At 44.8% G+C, this 20467-nt stretch overlaps 1 protein-coding gene across 5 annotated transcripts in view; it reads right to left on the reverse strand.

Moving 5' to 3' along the window:
- The window catches only part of YME1L (ATP-dependent zinc metalloprotease YME1L), a 185911-nt gene that overhangs the window by 30645 nt on the left and 134799 nt on the right, over nt 1-20467 (reverse strand). For all 5 annotated transcript variants that reach the window (XM_065440431.2, XM_065440432.1, XM_065440433.1 and 2 more), the window contains exons 15-17: nt 14520-14646; nt 9852-9925; nt 38-145 (exon numbers count right to left, since the gene is read on the reverse strand). In XM_065440431.2, the coding sequence (XP_065296503.1) occupies nt 38-145; nt 9852-9925; nt 14520-14646 (309 nt within the window). The remainder of the gene's footprint in view (nt 1-37; nt 146-9851; nt 9926-14519; nt 14647-20467) is intronic.

The raw sequence follows: 20467 nt of genomic DNA on the forward strand, positions 1-20467 counted from the left end.
ACCCCAGCCAAAGTGCAATAGGACATTAAAGACTTACGTGCAGGAGCCGCTTTATCTCAGAGTCGATAACTTCGGCTGTGTTTGGTGCTAGCTCATTAACAACTATCAGGGAGCTGTGATCTTCATCAAACGTCCTGACACCAACCTGCAACAAGTAAAGAAGTAGTGACTAATGACACTTGGATTTGAAATGTGAGCAGAAAGACAGCAAGCTTCAGCTTCAGTATAAGACACACAGCTATGTTATATCTAAATGCCAGGTCTTGTGATAGAGCTGACATGATTTTGCCATTATATCCTTAAAGGGACACTAAAGCAAAACAATAAATCAGTTTAGACTAATGAAGGATTGTTTGAGAACCCTGCAGACAGTCATTTAAAAAAACATAGTTTGATTATTAGATGAGAAAATTAAGGTCCAAGTATCGGTACTTGAATTTCGCACCGGTACGTCAGCGCGACGTCAGGGATTCCCAAGTATGTTTTCGTATTTGGGCCGCGTTGGCTGAGTAAAGGTTCCCGAAACTTGCCATGTTTAATATTTGGTTCCTTTAGAACACAATGTAGTCAATCTGTACCGCTATATGCAATTAGTAGGCCCTAGAAGATGCCATCAAAATCCAAGACGTCGCAGCCACCAGGTGTGGTAACTTCGGTAGGTGTCGCCAGCCGTCTTTCGTTCTTGCGCTTTTTCTGGCTAACCAAACGTCTTATCGTTGTAAGAGTGGTGTTTTTGGTGTTGTAGAAAGGTAATTTACTGATGCAGAAGAATTCATTTTTCACTTTAATGTCCCTTTAATATAGAGGCTCAGTGAAGCCGGGCTGACGGGCATTGTGATCGCTAACGTATTTAAAAACAAGTATTCACTCTAATACACAAATTTACCTCTATCCTAAGCTTACAGTAATCGCGCCCTCCAAAACCCCTCTTATAAGCATCTCAAGCATCACTATCATGGGTCACTAGTGACATTTGTTTTCCGGTGCAGCACTGGCTGTCTTTGCTTCTCAGAAGATGGGCAAGATGACATGAAACCTGCATCTCCTACCCTGGGAAGTCTGCTAGCCATTGCTACACACCAGTCACCTATCATCACCCCTATACTTGCTAGTGAGGCACCTGTTTTATAAGCACTAATTTTGTTCTTGCCATTGTTGCCAATAGAACCGAGGACCCAAGAAAATTGGTTTGTGAGTGCGCTTGCACAGAAGTAAAGGCAACTTCTGGGTTTGTGTTGACTCAAGATTTAAAAAAAAAAAGATGTGTGGGTACCCAAGTTGTTTGGTGTTGTTGTAGGGAATGAAAACCACCATGATAGCCAAGTTGTCCTAACGAGCTCAAGTCAGCCATAGCCAAAGTTTCCACTGTTTGCACATAATCAATAAACAAAGAACAATGTGGACATCATGGGGCAAAAATCCATCCACTGTGTATGACTTGATCACCCAGTTCATATGTGGCTAACTGGAGGACCGGGAAAAGGAACTGCCACATAAATGACACATATGCTCGTATGTTTATTCATCGTATGTTTAGGTATTCACCAGCTCTTCCGCATGCAAGTGGCTTATGTCTGCACATCTTTGTGGCTGCATCCACAAGCTCGCGAGAGCTGCACTAAGCTGTGGCACATCCAGCTAGAAGCTTTCATAAATTTTTGTTAAATGCTGTACTAGTACAGTTAAACCTCGGTATATCAAATGCGGATATAATGAATTATTGCTTATACCAAACTCTTCCCATACCACATAAAAATCACATGCATAATTAACTTTTCGTATCAAACGAGGACAGATGTAAAATAGATATATCCAACTCTGTCGTCCCAGATCACATACCCTCTCCTGACACACACGAAGATATTGATGGTGCGGTATGTGTTTCTGACTGCTACACGCTGGGCTACATGCTATATCAATTGCGCTAGTTGACTGCATGTGCTCTGGCGACAGGCTTTCCCACAACACACTTCAAAGATGGTGGTGGTGTGGTGAACCGTTCCGACTGCTACACTAGCCTATGTGTTTACATGGACCGCACCAGAAGCAGAAGTCGAAGGTAGCGGTGCACACAGGCGGCAGCTTGGCTTGTTTGAAAGCACAGTGCATTTGATGCACCGACTCCTCAGTATGATCTGCACTGCGTGTGGTGTTGCAATGGCTGAAAACACGAAGAAGCAAATGTCACTGACATTTGTGGCAAAACCGGAGGTTATCCGGCGTGTCGAGAATGGAGAGAAGAAGTCCATTGTTACCACATAGTACCATGGCTGAGTTGACGGACGCGGAGACTGCCCTACAGGTTACAGCCAAGCGGCATAAAAATGAAGCTGCTGAACATGATACCGCTAGCACTGATGTAACCCTGCTCCCGACTTTGAGTGAGGCTCTGGCTGCCTTGATCCCTGTACGCTGCCACTGTGGTGCTATATAAGCCGCTGGTCTGGACCTCATGGACGGTTTGGGTTATGTAGAGGAGGCCATGGTTAGACACACGGTCACCAATAAGAAGCAAGCTACATTGCAGTTATTTAATCCAAAGAAATAAATTGCTTATTTGAGGCTTCAAATGAGTATTCACAGTGCTGCGAGTGATTTGTTCATTAACTTGCACAGGACCTTGACATGTCTTTTATGTCACTTCCAATGTATAAATTCTGGCTACGTTGAACCATTTTGGTATCCCTGTGCTGCTCAATACTATATGTAATCGAGGTTCGACTGCCGCTGTAATATGCAAGGGATGCCGAGCGACGCAGCTGCACATTCTGCAAGGTTCAGAAAACAGGTGAAATACTGACTTGTCTTCCCTTTTGTCAATGCACTTCTGTTGTTTTTAGTCCTCGTAAGCAGATTTCCGTGTTTTTGTTTTGGCAGACATTCTTGTTTCCACCACGGAGGTGCACCAAGCAAACAGCGAAATTCCACTGCACTTATTCCAATTCATAAAATCTCTTCCTTCTCTATACCCCAACAGTGGCTAACGCAACACGGCTTGGGTTTCCCGAGGCTCTCCATTACAGTGGTAGCTGCTGTGGGTTCTTTCAGCTGCTACGTGTTCATCCCCACCATGAAACTCGCACAGCCACAAACACAGCTGCACAGCCGTTGCAGTTGCTGTGCACATCTCCATGGAGGTTGCTTAACAACTCTTGTCACATACCAGAACAACAGCAATAAAAATCTCAGTACTAGCACTGTTCTTTTCACCTGATATCGCTGTCACGACAAAGGAATGCTGAATGTTATAAGGGAACTGAAACATTATGTGTACATCGCTGAAAACATGCTTCGCAAACAAAACTACAAAGGCTTGTCAAAGTAGAACCCCTGTTGCCAGTTAAGGGCAGTAGCCTTCTACCCTGCCTTGCTTCTAGGTACTAATGACGTTATCATAGCGAGGGGATAATACTGACAAACCACAGCAAGAAACCATAGTTTGGACAACCATCCCAGTTAACTGTGGCACTGGAGTTCTACTTGGATGGCCCTTTGTGAATTTTCTTTCATAAATGTAATGCTCTTGCACACACAGCTTTTACTCCGAGGCACAGCAATGAAATTCGAAAAAAGAATTTGTGGCCTAATACAGTTGGCTTCTGTCAATTAGACTCTGGCTAATTAGGTATTTCGGTTAGTTAGATCCTGTCCAAAGGTCCCGGTCAGTGCCTACACATTTCTATAGGCCTAAACTTTAATTATTTCAATCCTAAAATTGGCCTGACGTAGTTCTGCGGAAACCCGCAAGGTGGAGAGAAGTAATTAATAAAGGGAAAATCAGACATCCACCCGTTCATAGCAATTGCTACAAAGGAAACCCCCCCATAAGGGTTCCTCGAAAGAAAAGCCTCAGAGTTGAAGAAAAATTCGTCCTGGTCCCTGTACGACACCTTTCCCACCGCCTTTCTGGGGCAGCCGCTCTACCATCTGAGCTAACCAGGCGGCTAGCAAATGGAAGGACGAGGTCGAATTTGTCGACCACACAAAGCAAATGCAAGTGTTTGACGTAGTAGTTCTACAGAAACCCGCAAGGTGGAGAGAAGTAATTAATAAAGGGAAAATCAGACATCCACCTGTTTGTAGCAATTGCTACAAAGGATTGCTACAACTGCTCTTTCCTTTGCTTCGAGTGGTTGACAACCTTTTGTCATCTACGAGGGTGGATGTCTGATTTTTTCTTTATTAACTAAAATTGGCCTTTGCCAAATAATTCCAACTTGACCAATCAGCACACATGCAACTGCCCTCTATGGTGACCTTAATTGCGACCCCTTTAGTGGCAGCATCTGCCGCAGTGGAACTTAGGATAGTGAATACATGGAACACATGTCACCTCCCGTCAAAAATGCCTATTTTTGGCCTGTCCTAGAAAGAGTTTCCAGCTATAAGTTCAGATTACGGTATTTGCCCAATTCTAAAGTGCGCCTTCATCTTTACCAAGAAAACTAAGTTGAAAATTGCCTGCGTGGTGCAATCAGATACAAAACCAAAAACCGCCTTCACAGCATTAATGTGCTTTACTGCAAATTACAGATGTATTGCGGCGACGCTGACTTTAGGGAAACTGGTAGCCACTAAACACATACAATGCCTCCTCTAACTAGACGCCAGGCAGACGGCTCGCTCTCCCATTGTTGGCGTTCCGCCTGCGCGCTTTCATCGAGGGGTAATGCCACACTCTGACACTGTCTCGCGCGGTGCTTCTGTGGGTCGGGAACGACTGCTCCAATGGGCGGGGCGCAGCAGCAACCTCCCATTCAACATTTCAGGCATTAAAATTTAAACACTTGCTGTGGCTGCTAGCAGATTATCACATGTAGATGTTAAATACATTTCGCATCAGTGCCAAGTAAATTGTAAAGAACTTGCAGTACCGCCGTGGCACCAAGCAGAAAGAAGAGCGAACGGTCTGGTTCGATAAACATGCAAAAATGAAGGACACCACGTAGTAGAGACGCAAGTACACATATTAACTGTTTATTTCACCCTTACTGTGGGCATGTAAAATGATTACGCATTGTCTACCTCCTCATGAAGACAAAAATCACAGCTTCACAGGGTTGGCCAGCTATACCTTCAACACTTTGCAGGACAATGGTTTCCGCTCAAGAAGCTTTGTCGCCCTGTTTCTGTCCGTCACTCCAATGGCACAGTTTGTGAAAATGGGCTTCATAAACTTCTTTGCAATGAGATGCAGAACCATCTTTCTTTGCTTTTCATCGCACTTTTCGCAACAGAGCACAGGAAGTTCCATGAGAGCGCAGACGCTTCTTTCAATGCAGACTTCTAACGGCCTAGCAATAGAGCTTCTGTTGTTGAGCACGGTATCAGCAAATCTCCGAAGCCCTCTCGGAACATTTACCAGCTCCTCGTTCAGGTAGTAAAGTTCTCCTTGGTCTTGGTGAGCGATGAGACTGTGTAGGGGATTGTTGCTTTTAGGCGCCTGCAGGAGCGAAATCCAATTTCCGCATGGGATTTGCTCACTTGCTGCACAAACGATGAACCCTCCTATTAAAGCTACACTGGCCACATCCGGGTTTGAAACGAGTGGCATTGTGCTGACGCATTGGTCATACAGTTTCTCCTCTGCTACATTGAGAAGCTTCTTCATCGCTTCATTGAGCGGGTGGTAGTGCTGGTTAGCTGGAATGAGTTTGTTGGCTGAGAAAGAGAATGAACTCTGCCCGTTGCTATCACTTGAAGCAGCAACAATTCCAGTCTTGAGCATCTTCTCCAGCCCCTATACAGCACTTTTCACATCCAGCGCACCATTGCACCCAGCACTTCTGCGCAGGAATCCAAACAAGGATTCAATTGCGTCACTTGACATTTTTCTCGTCAACACAAACTTGAACTTTCTGACAAGAAGCAGATGTTGGATACACTCAATATTTGACATCGTTGTTATCATGAGTGCATGGTAGGTTTCCTTTGCGAGAAAAGTTTCAGGTTTGCTCTTCTTTCCGAGTTCTTCCATGTAAGCAAGAAATTTGAATCCAAGCCATCTCAGTCTCTCATCATCAACTGATGTTAACTGATGTGTGTCAGGATCATTTCGATGAATGTGTTTTTGACAGTTGCCCACATCCATGAGAGTAAACCACTTCTGTATGACTTTCATGAAGTATATTGTTGGCCCTGCTGTAGCGAACTCTGCATCACAAATACGGCCAGCCTCATCCTTCAGGTTGCCTAATGCTGCTGTTAGTGGAGCGCTGAAAAATTGCACGGCTGACTGCACATTAATTTTTTCAATGTTTGAGAGACACAAGTGCTTGCGCATAAGGAACCGTATCAGCCGTATTGTCAAGCACTGTTTCATTCTGTACAATGTCTTCAAATACTTTGAAGATATTTCTTGCGAGCCACCTATATCTTTCGCCAGGAATTGCGATCTTATATTTTTCACAACGTGACTTTGGTCGAAGGCAAGGAATAGAGGTTTCTTGGGATTATAAAGATGAGCCAGTGTTTTCACCTCGCCTTTGTACCATGTATCCATCGCAATGACATTGATCCGGTGGTTGTCAATGACAAGACGCACGACATCAAATCCCACATCTTCTACTCTTCAGACGACATGCAAGTGGCGAGCTGCTCGCCGGTGCATTCCTTTGTAAAAAAGTAAGCAACTGGTATTTTGAATTTCCCATGCAGGCCGCAAGGCAGGAAGCACAAGAGAGTTAGCCAGCGTACAGTTTTCCGATTCAGTAACAAGGTGCTGTAGGTCAGAACTGAAATCAACTTCTCCAACAAAAGCGTCTCTTTGCCTATGATATTCCAGCTTTTGTTGAATTCTCATTTCATCCACAACAAGTCCACATGTTTTAAGTTCTGCTTGTAGCCGACAGCGCAACAATTCACTAAATCCAATTTCTCCAGATATTGTGCCAATATGAGAGCAGCATTCCGGGCAAGTTGGTAATCCATTGCTTAAATGATATTGCGCGACATAAAAAAACGACACGGACGTGAAAGAAGACGACACACCAAGCGCTTGGTGTGTCGCTTGGTGTGTCGTCTTCTTTCACGTCCGTGTCGTTTTTTATGTCGCGCAATATCATTTAAGCAATGTGCCAATATATTTCTGCGAGGTATTTAGACATGGAAGCTTCAGCAGCTCCTCGGACCTTGGATGTTCATAGGCCTTGGTGGACAAGTTTCTTAGAACGATGCAGTGTCTCACTGTTGGCTCTGAACACGCTGGCCGTTTCTTCTTGCAGTTTTTCATCTGGTCCAGAAGAAACGTCGCCTTCATACTTCCCTCTTCCGCATCGGATGCAACTTCCAAAAATGTGTTCACGTAGCTTTGCTCTTTGAGTTTTTGAAGCTCTTTCTTGTAGGAATCTACAGTCCTCTGAAGCATTTAATTCCTTTATTTGAGTGTGCACTCTTTTTCCCGCCATCGTTTCCGTTCGACAAAAACGCTTGAAGAGCATGCTGTCGTGGACGTCTGCACACCGTAGGAGCGCGTTGCATAAACTTTGGTCTGCAGCAGTTCCATAAGACTTGAAAAATTAGCATCTGCCTCACCTGTGTCTTTGCGACTGCCTTGAGCGTGCACAGTGCACGTTGATTAAGGAACACCATGCTGCACTTTCATCTGCGTTGGTCAAGGCACACTCATATCCAACTTGCCTTCTGTTGTATGGAGTACGTCCACTTTCGCTGCTTAGAGAGGCAATGCTTGATGTAGCCATTCTGCTGGTACTCCCACCAACCGAGCATAGCTTTGACAAACCGTCTGTTGAAAGCTCTCGCTCGCATTTTCGAATGCTGGCATCGCTTCTTGTGGCTGCGGGAGCCTTTCTTATGTACAAAGGGTAGCCAGAGAAAAATGCCTGGCACAACGCCTGGTTTCAGCTGCCAGTCACAATTACCTTTGAAGTCCGATGCGTTGAAATGCAGGCTGCACACTACGGAATAATTGGAAGTAGTATTTGGCTCCCAGTCCTTTCTGGAAATCGCTTTGAGTCACCGTGCACATGCATTGAGGTCGGCGGGTATCTTGTGACACCTGGCTTCTTTGTACGCCGATTCTGCGTGCACAATGGCACGCAGCAATACCGCATAATTGCAGCATTTAGCGTTAGAGAAGCCTCGAAAAGCTTGGAACAAGCAAGCGCACACAAGCACACCGCAGCACCATGAGGGAACATAGTGTCAGACCTCAGCGCCTCTAGCGGCCGCCGGTGGTAGGAAAGGGTTCAGCAGTGCTCTCGCCGTACGTTTGACTGGCATATAGTTAGAGGAGGCGTTGACACATATTAGATCCTTGCCTACATTTCTTGCTAAGAATTCAGGTGTGTGCTAGACTTCTACTTTAAGAGCTTCAATGTCATTTCTATGTCAGCTTTTGAGATCGGACATGTAAAAGTGGACACGCATGTGATTCAAGGGCATGTTAAAATCTCGAAAGTACTGCCAAATGAATTGGCGGTGTTCTGTCATTTTTTCTGTATCTTGCTTAATTCGACCCACCAGGTAATTCGATCAAGTTCTTCGATCCCATCAGGGTCCAATTAAGGAAAAGAGGGGGAGGCGTTCTACTTCATATGCTTCATAACATGCAGCATAATGACAAACTTGATAATGTTGCAAATATACTATGGTGAGAAGATCAATGATGAGAGCAATAGTTAATTACCCAAAAACTATTAGAAAAGTATTCAATTCACTTCTGGCACTATTTGATTCGTATTCAAGTCAGTCTTGTAAACTGTTATTTGCACATCCCTAACACCCAACATCCTCTTTGAAAATTAATTCTTCTAGCTTTGCCTGGTACATGTGTCCATATGTGCAGCAATACCAAGAATAAGAACCAGTGCACCTTTTTTAAACACAATGCCTGCCGCCCTGTTACAGCGACTGTTGTATGCTGAAACTCTACCAAGGGCAGTTTCAAGTGAAAATGGCGAATCAGAATGTATGATTACTGTATTTACTTTATTCTAATGTGCAATTTTTTTTTCTTTGAAGAAAACGTGTGAAAATTGCCCACACATTACAATCAAACATGAAACTGCTTTTGCAACAATGGCAAGAGCCTACTGACAAAACCAGAATCATGGCCATTGTCACCAGATGGTGACAGAACAAGTTTATGCGTAGGCAGGAGACAATGTGCCGCTTTTCATACAGCTACTCTACATGCTTAGCTAGAGGTAATATAGCTGCATCGTGTGTTTTGTTTTTGGGGTATCAAACTCTTGAGCTGTATTATAAACTGGTAAAGCCATCTTTCTTTGTGTGTATATATATATATATATATATATATATATATATATATATATATATATATATATATGCGTGTGTGTGTGGAGAGAGAAAGAGAGAGTTAAGAAATGTGGAATATCATACACAATGGACTGCAAGGATGATGACATGTTACGGTTTCTAGAAAGCAATAAAAGAGCTGTCCAAGAGTGGCAACTATGAATGTGAAGTGTAAATACATATCCAGTTAATGAAGGTAGACTCCACAGGTTTTATCTTTTTCTGATTGCCAGAATCGGAGGCACTTTATTATTAAAGAAAGGAGTGAATGTTAGATTTCAGTGCACAGTGCTTTCTACTTTGAACCTGTAAAAGCCAGGTGCAGATTTGATCCGTGAGCGTGCCAGATTCAGGTCAATACTGTGAAATAAAGCAGCGCTGTGCCTGAAGTATTTTCTTTCTGCCTCTTCTATTAATTCAACCTGCCAGATATTTACATCAGCTCCATCGGCAACATCAAAGTCGAATTAACTGAAGTTGACTGTAATAAATCACACATGCATACCCTCCAATTATGCACCAATACCATTAATTTCATCAACTTAGTCGCACAAATCTGTGAGGCAGCATACCTTTTCAGACATGCCCCACTCCTTGACCATGTTGGTGGCAAGTGCAGTTGCCTGCTTCAGGTCACTTGAAGCACCTGGCATAAATATGCAAAGCAAATGTTTACATGCACCATGTTACGGTGCCTTGCTATGAAAGACTTCTCACTAACACCTCTCACCAGCTCAATAAATCTTTCCCTCATCACTGCAAACATGCACTTTCAGACTGGTGCAGTACATGCAACACTCACAATACTCGGCCAGTGATCAAGCTTCATCTCGGCCAATAAAGCCCAAACCATGAGCGTGACGGGCTTCGCACAACGGCTCAGGCCGTCACTTGAACAGATCGCTCAGTTGTGCAAATACAGAATTCGTTGCCCGATGAGCGACTAGCCAATCCTAAGCAGCTGGAATGGGATGTACATTAGTGACGTACTACCAGTTTGTGCACGTGCGCGCTTCTCAGTATACAAACGGAACGAGCAAACTACCAAATTTTGATATGTAAACAAAATAAACCTATTGCAAGCCCTTCAGAAATACTTTGTTGCTTTGTACAGCCAAACAAATCAACTTAAATAATTATAGCAAGTGCCATGCCAGGTTTGGCGCTAACTCGATCCCCTAATACTGGCAACACTGGAGAGCTGTCACGCGAAGCGGTCACTCGCTTGGAGTTTGACTTCCGGGCGACGAGCGAACGCGACAGCCACCTACATCGCGTCGCTTGTCGCTGTCTTGCAAGAAATCGCTTGTATGGGGTTTATATTTAAATGTACAGGCTTGTAAACACCGAATCAATGTTTCAGAGGATTCCACCATCTGCCTGTTTTACTGGACAAAACGTGAGCAGTATTTGAGTCAACTAGTCACTTACCAAAGAAAGTCCTATTCGTATACATTAACTATGCACTCCCTCTAAGTTTGATTCATATTGTAACTTCCTCTACTGGTCAATAAACCCACCAGTGGTGGCTTTCACGTTTGATGATGGTACAGGCGAACCCATTTAAAACGAACTCTGCGATAAGCAGTCGTATCAGTAGTTTGTTGTTGTGAAGTCATCCTGCAAAGTGCACAAAAATTTAGCGACGCTGAGGCTGGCGTTGGCAGTTACATTTCAACATCACTTTGGTACAAAAATCGGATTCTGAGTATCTTCATTCTTTTTTCCGGCACCATCCCACATCTTCCCACATTTCCCAGCCAGTTCCGATCACCTGCCATTCCAAAACAAGTGCAGCAGTCACAATTTTTTCTTCGAGTGCTTGATACATTTTACTATCGGTAGCACACATGTAGATTCTGCATATGACAGTGAAGCATTCTCGTTGGCTGCAAACTGAAACTATTCCAGGATGCCAGCAATCTGCAAAGGTCATGCCATTACAGCTACAGCATCAACCACACTCACACTAAGAGCCATGCAGTTGCATTTTCTAGGTCACTTCGGCAGAGAAGGTATGAAGTTCAAAAGCCGAAACCCCATCTTGAACCGTTATCAGCAACGACAAACAAAACGACAACGAACCGTGATCGCCTAATAACAGCATAGTAACTACCAACTCTTTCCAACTTCACATGGCAGCAGCACATCATGCCGCATTTATGCCAACGGGCCATGTGAATATCAACAGCAAGCATAATACAGCAAGGCTTGAGAGGCCGTTGTTCCAAATTGTGGTCCAAATCGTCCTAATAGGTGTAGCACAGGCAATGCCGCATGGAGAACTGCATAAAAACAAGATGGGCCTCCAGGACAGCACCGGCACTACGCTTTTCTTCTGGCACTTTCATTCCACCATCGACGAGAGGGGCCTTTCGTCGCGGGAAGATCGTGCCACCAGTGTCACCGGCGACAACACCCAAGGGATCGTCACACTCACCCTTAGTCATAGCAGTTTGCCGTCGCCCCTTGCAAGGAGCATCGATACACGTCACACATGCTGGTACCGCGATGTGATCTCTGCAGTTGACACTGCGGATGAGCGCTGCCCTCCCCACCTCACGCCACCCTGTCCCCCCTTCGGGAGCGCAGATGAGATTGCCCACGCGGTGGCGGATGCCGTAGCCACCGGCAACTGAGTGCATGCACAGGCCGTTTCCCCTCCACTCCTACCCCACTTTCCTCCTCACATGATCTTCTTCTATCTACCGCTGTGCTCCGTGTTTGCTTTCATCTTTCGCCTGTGCCTGTTCACTTGGTTATGAGGTATAATGCCACTGCTCAACGCAAGAACGGACGATTAAGAGCTCGGCTCTAAAATTGTCATCCACTTGACAGTAGCACAAAATTAGTGTTGCTACTAAACGCCTCAAAGAGGCGCTATTCCCGGTTTGGATCACCAAACTGGGATGAATTTTTGTTCAACTCAAAATTTTTCTTTCTGAGGAACCCGCAAGGTCTTCCTTCGGAGTTTCATGCTACTCTAGATGGGTGACAGTTTATTCCTTTCACAAGTTAACACTGTGGCAATAAAGACGACAACAGGAGAGCGCGTGCAGTAACCAAATCAAGCGCATACTAGAAGGGGGGCCCAGGCAAGCACGCGGTAATGTGCTAACTTGGGCTGGTCGGAACATATCTGAAGAAAACGAGCAACAGCACAGGACCAGGGGATGCGACTTGAGACAGACTAAAGCGATTCGTCCGCTACAGTCGTGTCCAGCACCATTGCTCATTCTCTTCAAGAAGACAGGAACGAAGGGCACGCGCCGCTCTGCTTCCCTTGCATCTCCCCTCGTCATTTTCGTGGCACGCAACAATACGGTAGCTAGCAACACGTCAAGCCTTAGCCTCTGATGTGGGTTTGTGCAAGAAGTGGTTTGTGGAACTGATGAATATTCAATATACTAACTGTTCTACAGTTTTTGGAGTTCAAATTGGTGGAAGTGTTTCTCTATTCAAATACTTTGCCAGGGCCAACAGAGCAGTTGAATGGTGTCAACTAATTATCTGTATATAAAATAAGATTTCGAATTATTGGGATTTCACTGTATTATGTGTTCTTGCATTAGTTTTGCACTGGTATGTCAGGATGAAACATGTTCACTGATATAACCTGGAACTGAAACTATCACGGTCAGCCCTAACATTTGGAAAGTCCAAGTACATAAACGATGATGCAGGGACTCTGCCCCTGCATCAGAATCCTCACAAAATTTTGAGAATGACTTCTGAGGGTTTTCATTGGCTACAAACAAATGGCATCAAATTTTTATTGCCTGAGGAATCTGAGGAAAAATCTCAATTCCCACAAGACATCTGCTCTAGCCCGAAATTATGAGTTGCAGAGTGCAGTCGTCATATGACCAGCACACTGGTGTAATTTTTTGTAATATTTAACGGTCAAACCGACTTACAATGATCCTAGATATAATGATCTATTGGTTATAACAACCACATTTCAGTGCATTTACAATGTTCCAACCCTGCCTATTGAAACTGCTTCCAGATAGACTGTTTCTTAAATCGCCGTATTGTTACAATGAACGCTTCAAACCCAGGCACGCAAGGCACACAAGATGCACGCAAGGTACCAAAGCACAAAATGGTGACCAAACTGGGTGCATGACAGCGTGTGCTCCGCTCCAGTCCAACCGCGACGATAATGCAGTCTTCGAGATGAACAAGTGACCGCTACACGCAGATTTCGGAAACAGCGAATAAGGTCACACACTGCCACGGCATGCCTCCAGGACGGAGGCGCACAGCATGAGCAGCACCACTGTGGCATCAGATGCATCACTCTCATTTTTGCACAATGGTCTGTGCGGCACCACATGCATTACACCTGTTTCAATGACTTGAAATGACCATCTCTGTCATTCCGTCATGGGAACAACGGCAGCTCAAGGGTTCCTCTTGACGCAGCCCAAGTCGGTGAGAACACTGCACTGCACGCAATCGCCATGCAATGTTGAAAAGGCTCAGCAGTTACTTCGCTGTTATCAGGAGATCACAGTTCGGTGGCACTTCGTTTGCAGATGACCACGGTTTGCGGTGACATTGAACTTTCGAACATCGCATGTTCTTTTGCCCGAAGCGACACAGATAACATAATTTTACGCCTCTTGTGTGTTTGACGCTTAGTCGTAATGCCAAGACAATGATGTCCAAGACCTTCGCAGAATGCCGGCATGCTGCAGTAGTTCTCAAAGTTTACACTTCCAGACAATTCAATTGCTTCACTCTCTTGTGCACAATAGTCATGTCGTGCTGGTAGTAAAATATATCACAGACTCAAATAAACATGATGGCTACGCAGTTTCTACATGTACGACACATTTCATTCTTTAGATGTTTCGAACGCAAGTTTGCAGCTAGGTGAGGGAATGCACAGGGAACAAAAATGACACTGAAAATTTGGCTTTCAGACCCAAGTGTGCCAAATTGTAACTGCTGCCGCCAGCTTCAGAACTATCAAGTTCTTTATAAATAGGTTCTACTGTAGTTTATATGCACAAAAACTGAGCCTTTTGTGGAAAATTACAACAGTGAGAGCTTACAACACGAAGCATAGTTATGGGCTGGTAGTTCTGGGCTTACACTGAAATCAGCAATGTGCCACGAGACAGATTCTTGTCCTTGCCGGTGGCGTAAAGTGAGTGCACATATTTTCTCTTATACGATGTACATGTCTGTGGCAAGTGCTAAAAAATGACTGGCAATGCAACCAGTGTTACCTGAAGTGATTTTCTCGGAGCCAAACACAAGTTCCTCGGCTGCCCTGCCTCCCATGAGTGTGTCCATAGTGGCCATCATCTGGGCCTTGGTGACGTGATAGTGCTCCTTCTCGGGAATGTATGCAGTCTGCAAAGGAAAAGAGTGAGGCATCCGCACTCAAAAGAAAGGCAATCATGTCAGAAGAGACCAATCTGCAAAGCACAAGTGACCCACCACAACAAAGGTCTTCTGCTGAGACACGCACCAGCAATTAAATACTGATAGTAATGAGTGTGCAGCAATCCACACCCTTCCTGGTATGCTTTGATGACGCTCCTCCCCCACCCTCAAAGGATACCCCCCACCCCTACACATCAGCCACAAGGCTGAGTGTGCCAAGATCTGTAAAGTTACATTTTCTATGTTACTTAAGCCTGAAAGATGGGTTAGAATGCCATTGCAAACCCCAACAAGCAGTGACGTAGACTGCTGCCAAACCATGATCTGTCAATACCCGCATAATAACCGCTGACCTTTTCCAGCTACGCTTGGCAGCTATGCACCGTGCCACATTTACACTGAATCAGGGAAAACTAATATCAACAGCAATGACAGCAAAGCTTGGTCCAAATTGTACAAACAGGTGTAGTGCATGTGGTGCCTGCCGCAAGGAGAACTGTGCAAGAACTAGTTTCGCACAGACAATTTATGGACCAATTTTCATTGTTAAAGAAAAGGCTTGCATTATAATCGGGTAAATCGAGCTATGTTTATTGCTTGAAAATCTTCCTAGGGCAGGCCGAAAATAGGTGTTTTTGATGAAAAATTACGTGTGCTTGATGCATACTCTGTCCCCTACCCAGACAACACACAACATCCCACGGACATAAAAAAAAAGAAAACGCCATCCCACGTCCCATAAAAGATATTTTGCAGGCATACATGGGACGTAGGATTCGGCAAAGTCCCAACAATGAGCTATTGCACACATTGTCAGGATCTGTTGGCAGAGTTGGCCAGCAGCACATTTGAATGCACACAAAATGGCCCAATACGCTGTGCGCTTCCTTGTTTTTATTTTTGCTACTAATCCAAAAATGCTGATGGGCCATATATTGGTTACATATGAAGTTTATGCACACCTTGAGGGCCGATTACTCCTGCACAAATTATAAATATCGCATTTCTTCCCTGTCAGTAATGTAACATGCAAATTTCGATGGATTGTGCTGATTATTTACCCTTTCTCGCCCTGCTAGCACTGCCAGTGGTTGTGTGATCGTGATATGTTTATATTTTATTAACGCGACAGCGTTAAGGAGCTCGTGTCACAGAAAAGCCGGTGTCGTCGGCGTTGGCCGTGAGCGATAAATCCCGGGAGGCACTTTTAAATAAAAAACAACTTGCAAGATGGGTTGGGTGGGAATCGAACCAGGGTCTTCGGAGTGTTAGACGGTGACACTACCACTCGGCCACGAATTCGCTGCTTCAAGGCGGTACAAAAGCGCCTCTAGTGAATGCGGTGTTGCCTTAGAAACGTGCCGTAGAAAGTTATACTGCGGTGAATATCGGTAATTATAAGTCTGTAAGTTACAGAAGTAACTTACACGCCCTTGACAAATGTTGCGCACCCAATTGTAGGGCACGCGATACATTCGCAGTCGTCAACGCACAGCGTTAACACTCCTTCAGATACTTTTTTAAAGAAATAGTAATCAAAAAATGAAACAAAAGCTGCCGTTACTGAATTTGTATAACCCTCCGACTAGGAATTCTATGCTGTACACGAAGTTACACGGAGCTGGAAAGCCAACGTGAACGCCTAAAGAGCACTGCCTTGCTATGCGTGCATTCACTCTGCGAAAGATCGTCTGCTGCGCTCGAGCATCATAGGCGGCGCCACGGTCGAGGAGGGAGCGTGAAAACGAGGAGAATCGAGGAGCAGTGAAGGTGGAGGAGGAGAGTGGCACTACTTTACGAAGTTTAAGGGGCTTTACCGCTTCTCCACTTCGGGCCGTGCGGGGACCGGTGCGAGGATGCCCCACTACCCTTGCGTTTAATAAGTTTTCTCACTCTCTCCCATTCAAACTTCCAGTGTGCGTCACTCGAACTCTCGTGTTTAGGCGACACGGCTCCTCTTTCCGCTCACAGCGCGATTCCTAGGTGCAGCGTCCGATGCGAGACGCCTCTAACGTGATCGCTGCGCCGTAGCGCATCTGGTGGGAAAGCGTCCTCTGCGATGTGTGCTGAGCTGCTTCCAAGGAGTCATGCGTCTGCGTGGTACTCCCAAGCGAGATAGAGGACGATCCCATCGAGGCGTCAGCCCCATGATCGCGTCGGCCTTCGTGGCGCATCGCGGCCTGGCTGTCCGGGCCGATCACGACGTTTGGCTGGCGTAGATTGTTTCTCCCTCCGAGACACCGAGTTCTTCGGTTCATTCCGCTTGCTCAGGCACACGTTTCGTTGCCGCGTCAAACGCTCCGTTGCTCGGCGCTCACCACGCGATTGGTGGGTGCAAAGTCCGATGGGGGCGCCTCGTAAGTGATCGCTGCGCCGTAGCGCATTGTCTTACACTCCTTGGCGGGTCGACGAGAACGCTACCGCGTTGCACTCTTAAGGCGAAGCTTAAGCGTCCTCCAATTTTTTTTGAGGCCTGATGACTGTTCGCAAAATTCATGCACTTAAGCAGCCTGATGACAAGTTGTGCAAGTTTTATTGCTCCACTCATTTACATGCGAAAAAGACCCAACCAGGATCTCCGTGGGGCAGCTTTTGGTGTATCACATGGGAGGTTCTCTGGATTAGCGTAGGACACTTTAGGAACATCCCTGAAATCCTCAACACCCTTACAGGGACATCTGTCAAACATCCTTAGGATGTCTGCATTGTCTGGGAAAGCTCTTAAATGGGTCATTATCCCCTAAAGGCGTTGCTATCGGGGTCACCATAGGGGTCAGTACATGCATTCTGAATGGTCGAGTTTTAATTATCTGGTAAATGCCAATGTTAGGACAAAAATAACAAAAGTTTTGGCCCATAGAAATGCATGAATGATGTCCAGGACCTTTGGAAGCGATTGAATTAACAAAAAAAAAGTGTATTACCTGGCATTAAATTAACGAATATATATTGAATAACTGATAGATCATTATAGTGGGTTCGACTGCAATCATGTCTTTTGAACGATGCATTTAACAGCCGTGATTGCATAGCAAACGAGAGAGCACCTCCAGCGGCACCACACTGACTACGTCTGCATGCCTTGCACTGCTTCACTGTTGTGGGTACTTTCTCTTTCTGCAGAAGGAAAGCCAGACGGACTAGTTGGATACTGTACATTGCAATAGTCAAATCCCTACATAACTAATCACATGGGGCCGCCAAAAATTGTTCGTTATTCTGAAAGGTCGTTAGAGCAAAATTAACCATTCTGCCCATCAACCCACCAGTTCATAAGTTGTCACCATTTGAGCTATGCACAAAAACGTCGCTGTTGGCTCTCAGCTTGTGCTGTTGCTATTTTCCATAGATTCTGCCGCTACGCACCGCCCGCTACGCACCACCGAAGCACCGCGAGTGAAGCGCACAAAGCAGACGCTGATGTTAAGAAAACAGCCAGCAAAAAGGAAGCTACATGACGCTTCCAAAGTGCAATGTTTGTTTGTTTTGACATTTCACTGCAATTGTCTCACTCGAGGCGGACACCTGAAGTATGTAAAGCGCAAGCAAACAACACTGTATGGAAAGGGCAATGTGCGACCTCGTGGCATCTCCACAAATACAGAGGTTACGTTTCCCCGCATGCATAGCTAAAACTGCAGCACGAAAGAAGCACGAAAGACAGGGGCATGCGCAGAGAGAAGGGTTAAAGAAGGAACAAGGTGACACTTGCTTGGGCAAAGCTTGTGCTTGCAAAACCTGATGCGTCATCGGCGCCGGAATAAATTAAAAAAAAAGAAAATTATCTCCCCCATTTTTTTTTAAAGTTATTATTATTGAGCGCTGTCTCAGGTTTTCCAAACCTGTGCCCCGCGGTGTCCACTTTCTGTGCCTTGTTGTCTGTTTGCTAGCCTACTGTTTCAGCTGCCGTGAAAGATACACAGAAATCTAAGAATCCCCAGATTTCGCAATATCAGTTCGTAGTACTGAGGCATAGTTAACATTTATTTATTTATTTATTTATTTATTTAAGTTTCCCCTAATGGCCCTCTGCTTCAGGGTATTACATAGGGGGTCTGGTACAAATAAGTGTAGGCGTATGCAAAATTTATAAAAAAAAAGCAATACAATAAAATATAATACGGTAAAGAAATACTTAAAAGCTGCAATAAAAATAGTACCAAATAGTTGAAAAAAAAAGGTATAAATATTGCATATATATATATATATATATACATGTTACATGAACAACACATAAGCATAATAACTTGAGTTGTTGGTTGTTAAAGTAGAATGAATCAAGAACATACTCAAACATAGGTACAAAGTTCAGCAGTGATAAATGTACAGAGAAAAAGTATAAAGTGAAGTAAATTGAATAAAAGTGCAGAATACAAATAAACATAGAAAAACAAACTAGGGAATTAATAAACACACTGTGTGAAGAACAAACCAGTGGAATGTTAATCAGGGATAGTTGCATGTACGTTATCACGAACGATGTATTGAAATTTGCTGATGTTAGTTTCTGTAGCAGTGTGTGATGGCAACTGGTTCCAATCCCTTGATGTGAGTGGTATGAAAGATGCAGCGTAGTGTTTTAAGCGGAACATTATCTGTTTTACTTTGTTAGGATGGTCCCGGTGAGGAAAGATGGCTGCTGGTTGCTGGAAAAAGTTGTTGTAGAGGGATGTGTGATAATAAAGTTTATGGAAAGGTGATAAGCTAGCACGTTAATGCCGATGTGAAAGCTCTTGCAACTGAGCATGTTTTTTTAAAGCAGTGTCACTAGTGAAAGGTGAGTTTTCCGAGTAGATGAAGCGAACAGCACGGTTTTAAAGGGTTTCCATGTCGTTAACAATGCAGTGTTTATAAAGCTCCCAAATGAGACACACATTCAATTTTAGGTCGGATTAACGTGGTGTAAGCAAGTTTACGAAGGTTTATAGGCGCTTGTCTAATGTTACATTTAAGATGGCTGAGAGAACAATTAGCAGAAGCAAGGACTGTGTTAATATAATAATCCCATGTTAAGTCAGATTGTAAGTGGAGGCCAAGGTACTTGCGCGTTAACGTCAGTTCAATAGGGCTATTGTTTAATTTGTAAGACAAAGGTACACGGCACACACGGATTGTAAATGACACAGCCTTTGTTTTACCGTGTTAAGTGGGGAGGCTGTCAGGATTGGGGGCTCAATCCCATCGTCCGTGGTCCTTTGCCAAGATTGGAGTACGGCATGAATTCGAAGGTAGCTGGCCCATGCCGTCGTCCAACTTATTTACGCTGAGATCGTTGATGAAGTGAAGAACTGCTTCTCATCGAGAAGGAGGAAAAAGGGTTTATTTACAGAAATTAAATCAGTCTAACATGACTGCTTGAGAAAAAGAGTAACAGTCCAACATGACTGCATGAGAGAAGTGACTCAGTCTAACATGACTGCTCAAGAGAAGTGTGTCCAGCATGCGCACAACCACAGTTTTTATACACTCGGTCCGCCGGCCATACGACGCGGCGACTGTTCGTTTACTCATCACCAACTCGCCGCTGCTCTGCAGATCAGTTTACAGACACAAAGGCACACACATTCCGATGCCCAAACGACGGTGTTGGAGGGGTGCCGTTCCGGGAATTATCGGTGCCGATCGAGGGTCGCTCGTTTTGCGCCACGCCGAAGCGTGAGAAGCACAAAAATACGTCGTTCCCGCGGCAGCTTGTCCATGCGTGTCAAATCAGCTCCGCGTTGGGGAACTCCGGAATCATTGTTCACACACCGAACTAGTTCCGTCACAATGTCGATGGGGCTGGAGG

The sequence above is a fragment of the Dermacentor albipictus genome, chromosome 4 (genome assembly GCF_038994185.2).
Source record: "Dermacentor albipictus isolate Rhodes 1998 colony chromosome 4, USDA_Dalb.pri_finalv2, whole genome shotgun sequence".
NCBI lineage: Eukaryota > Metazoa > Arthropoda > Arachnida > Ixodida > Ixodidae > Dermacentor > Dermacentor albipictus.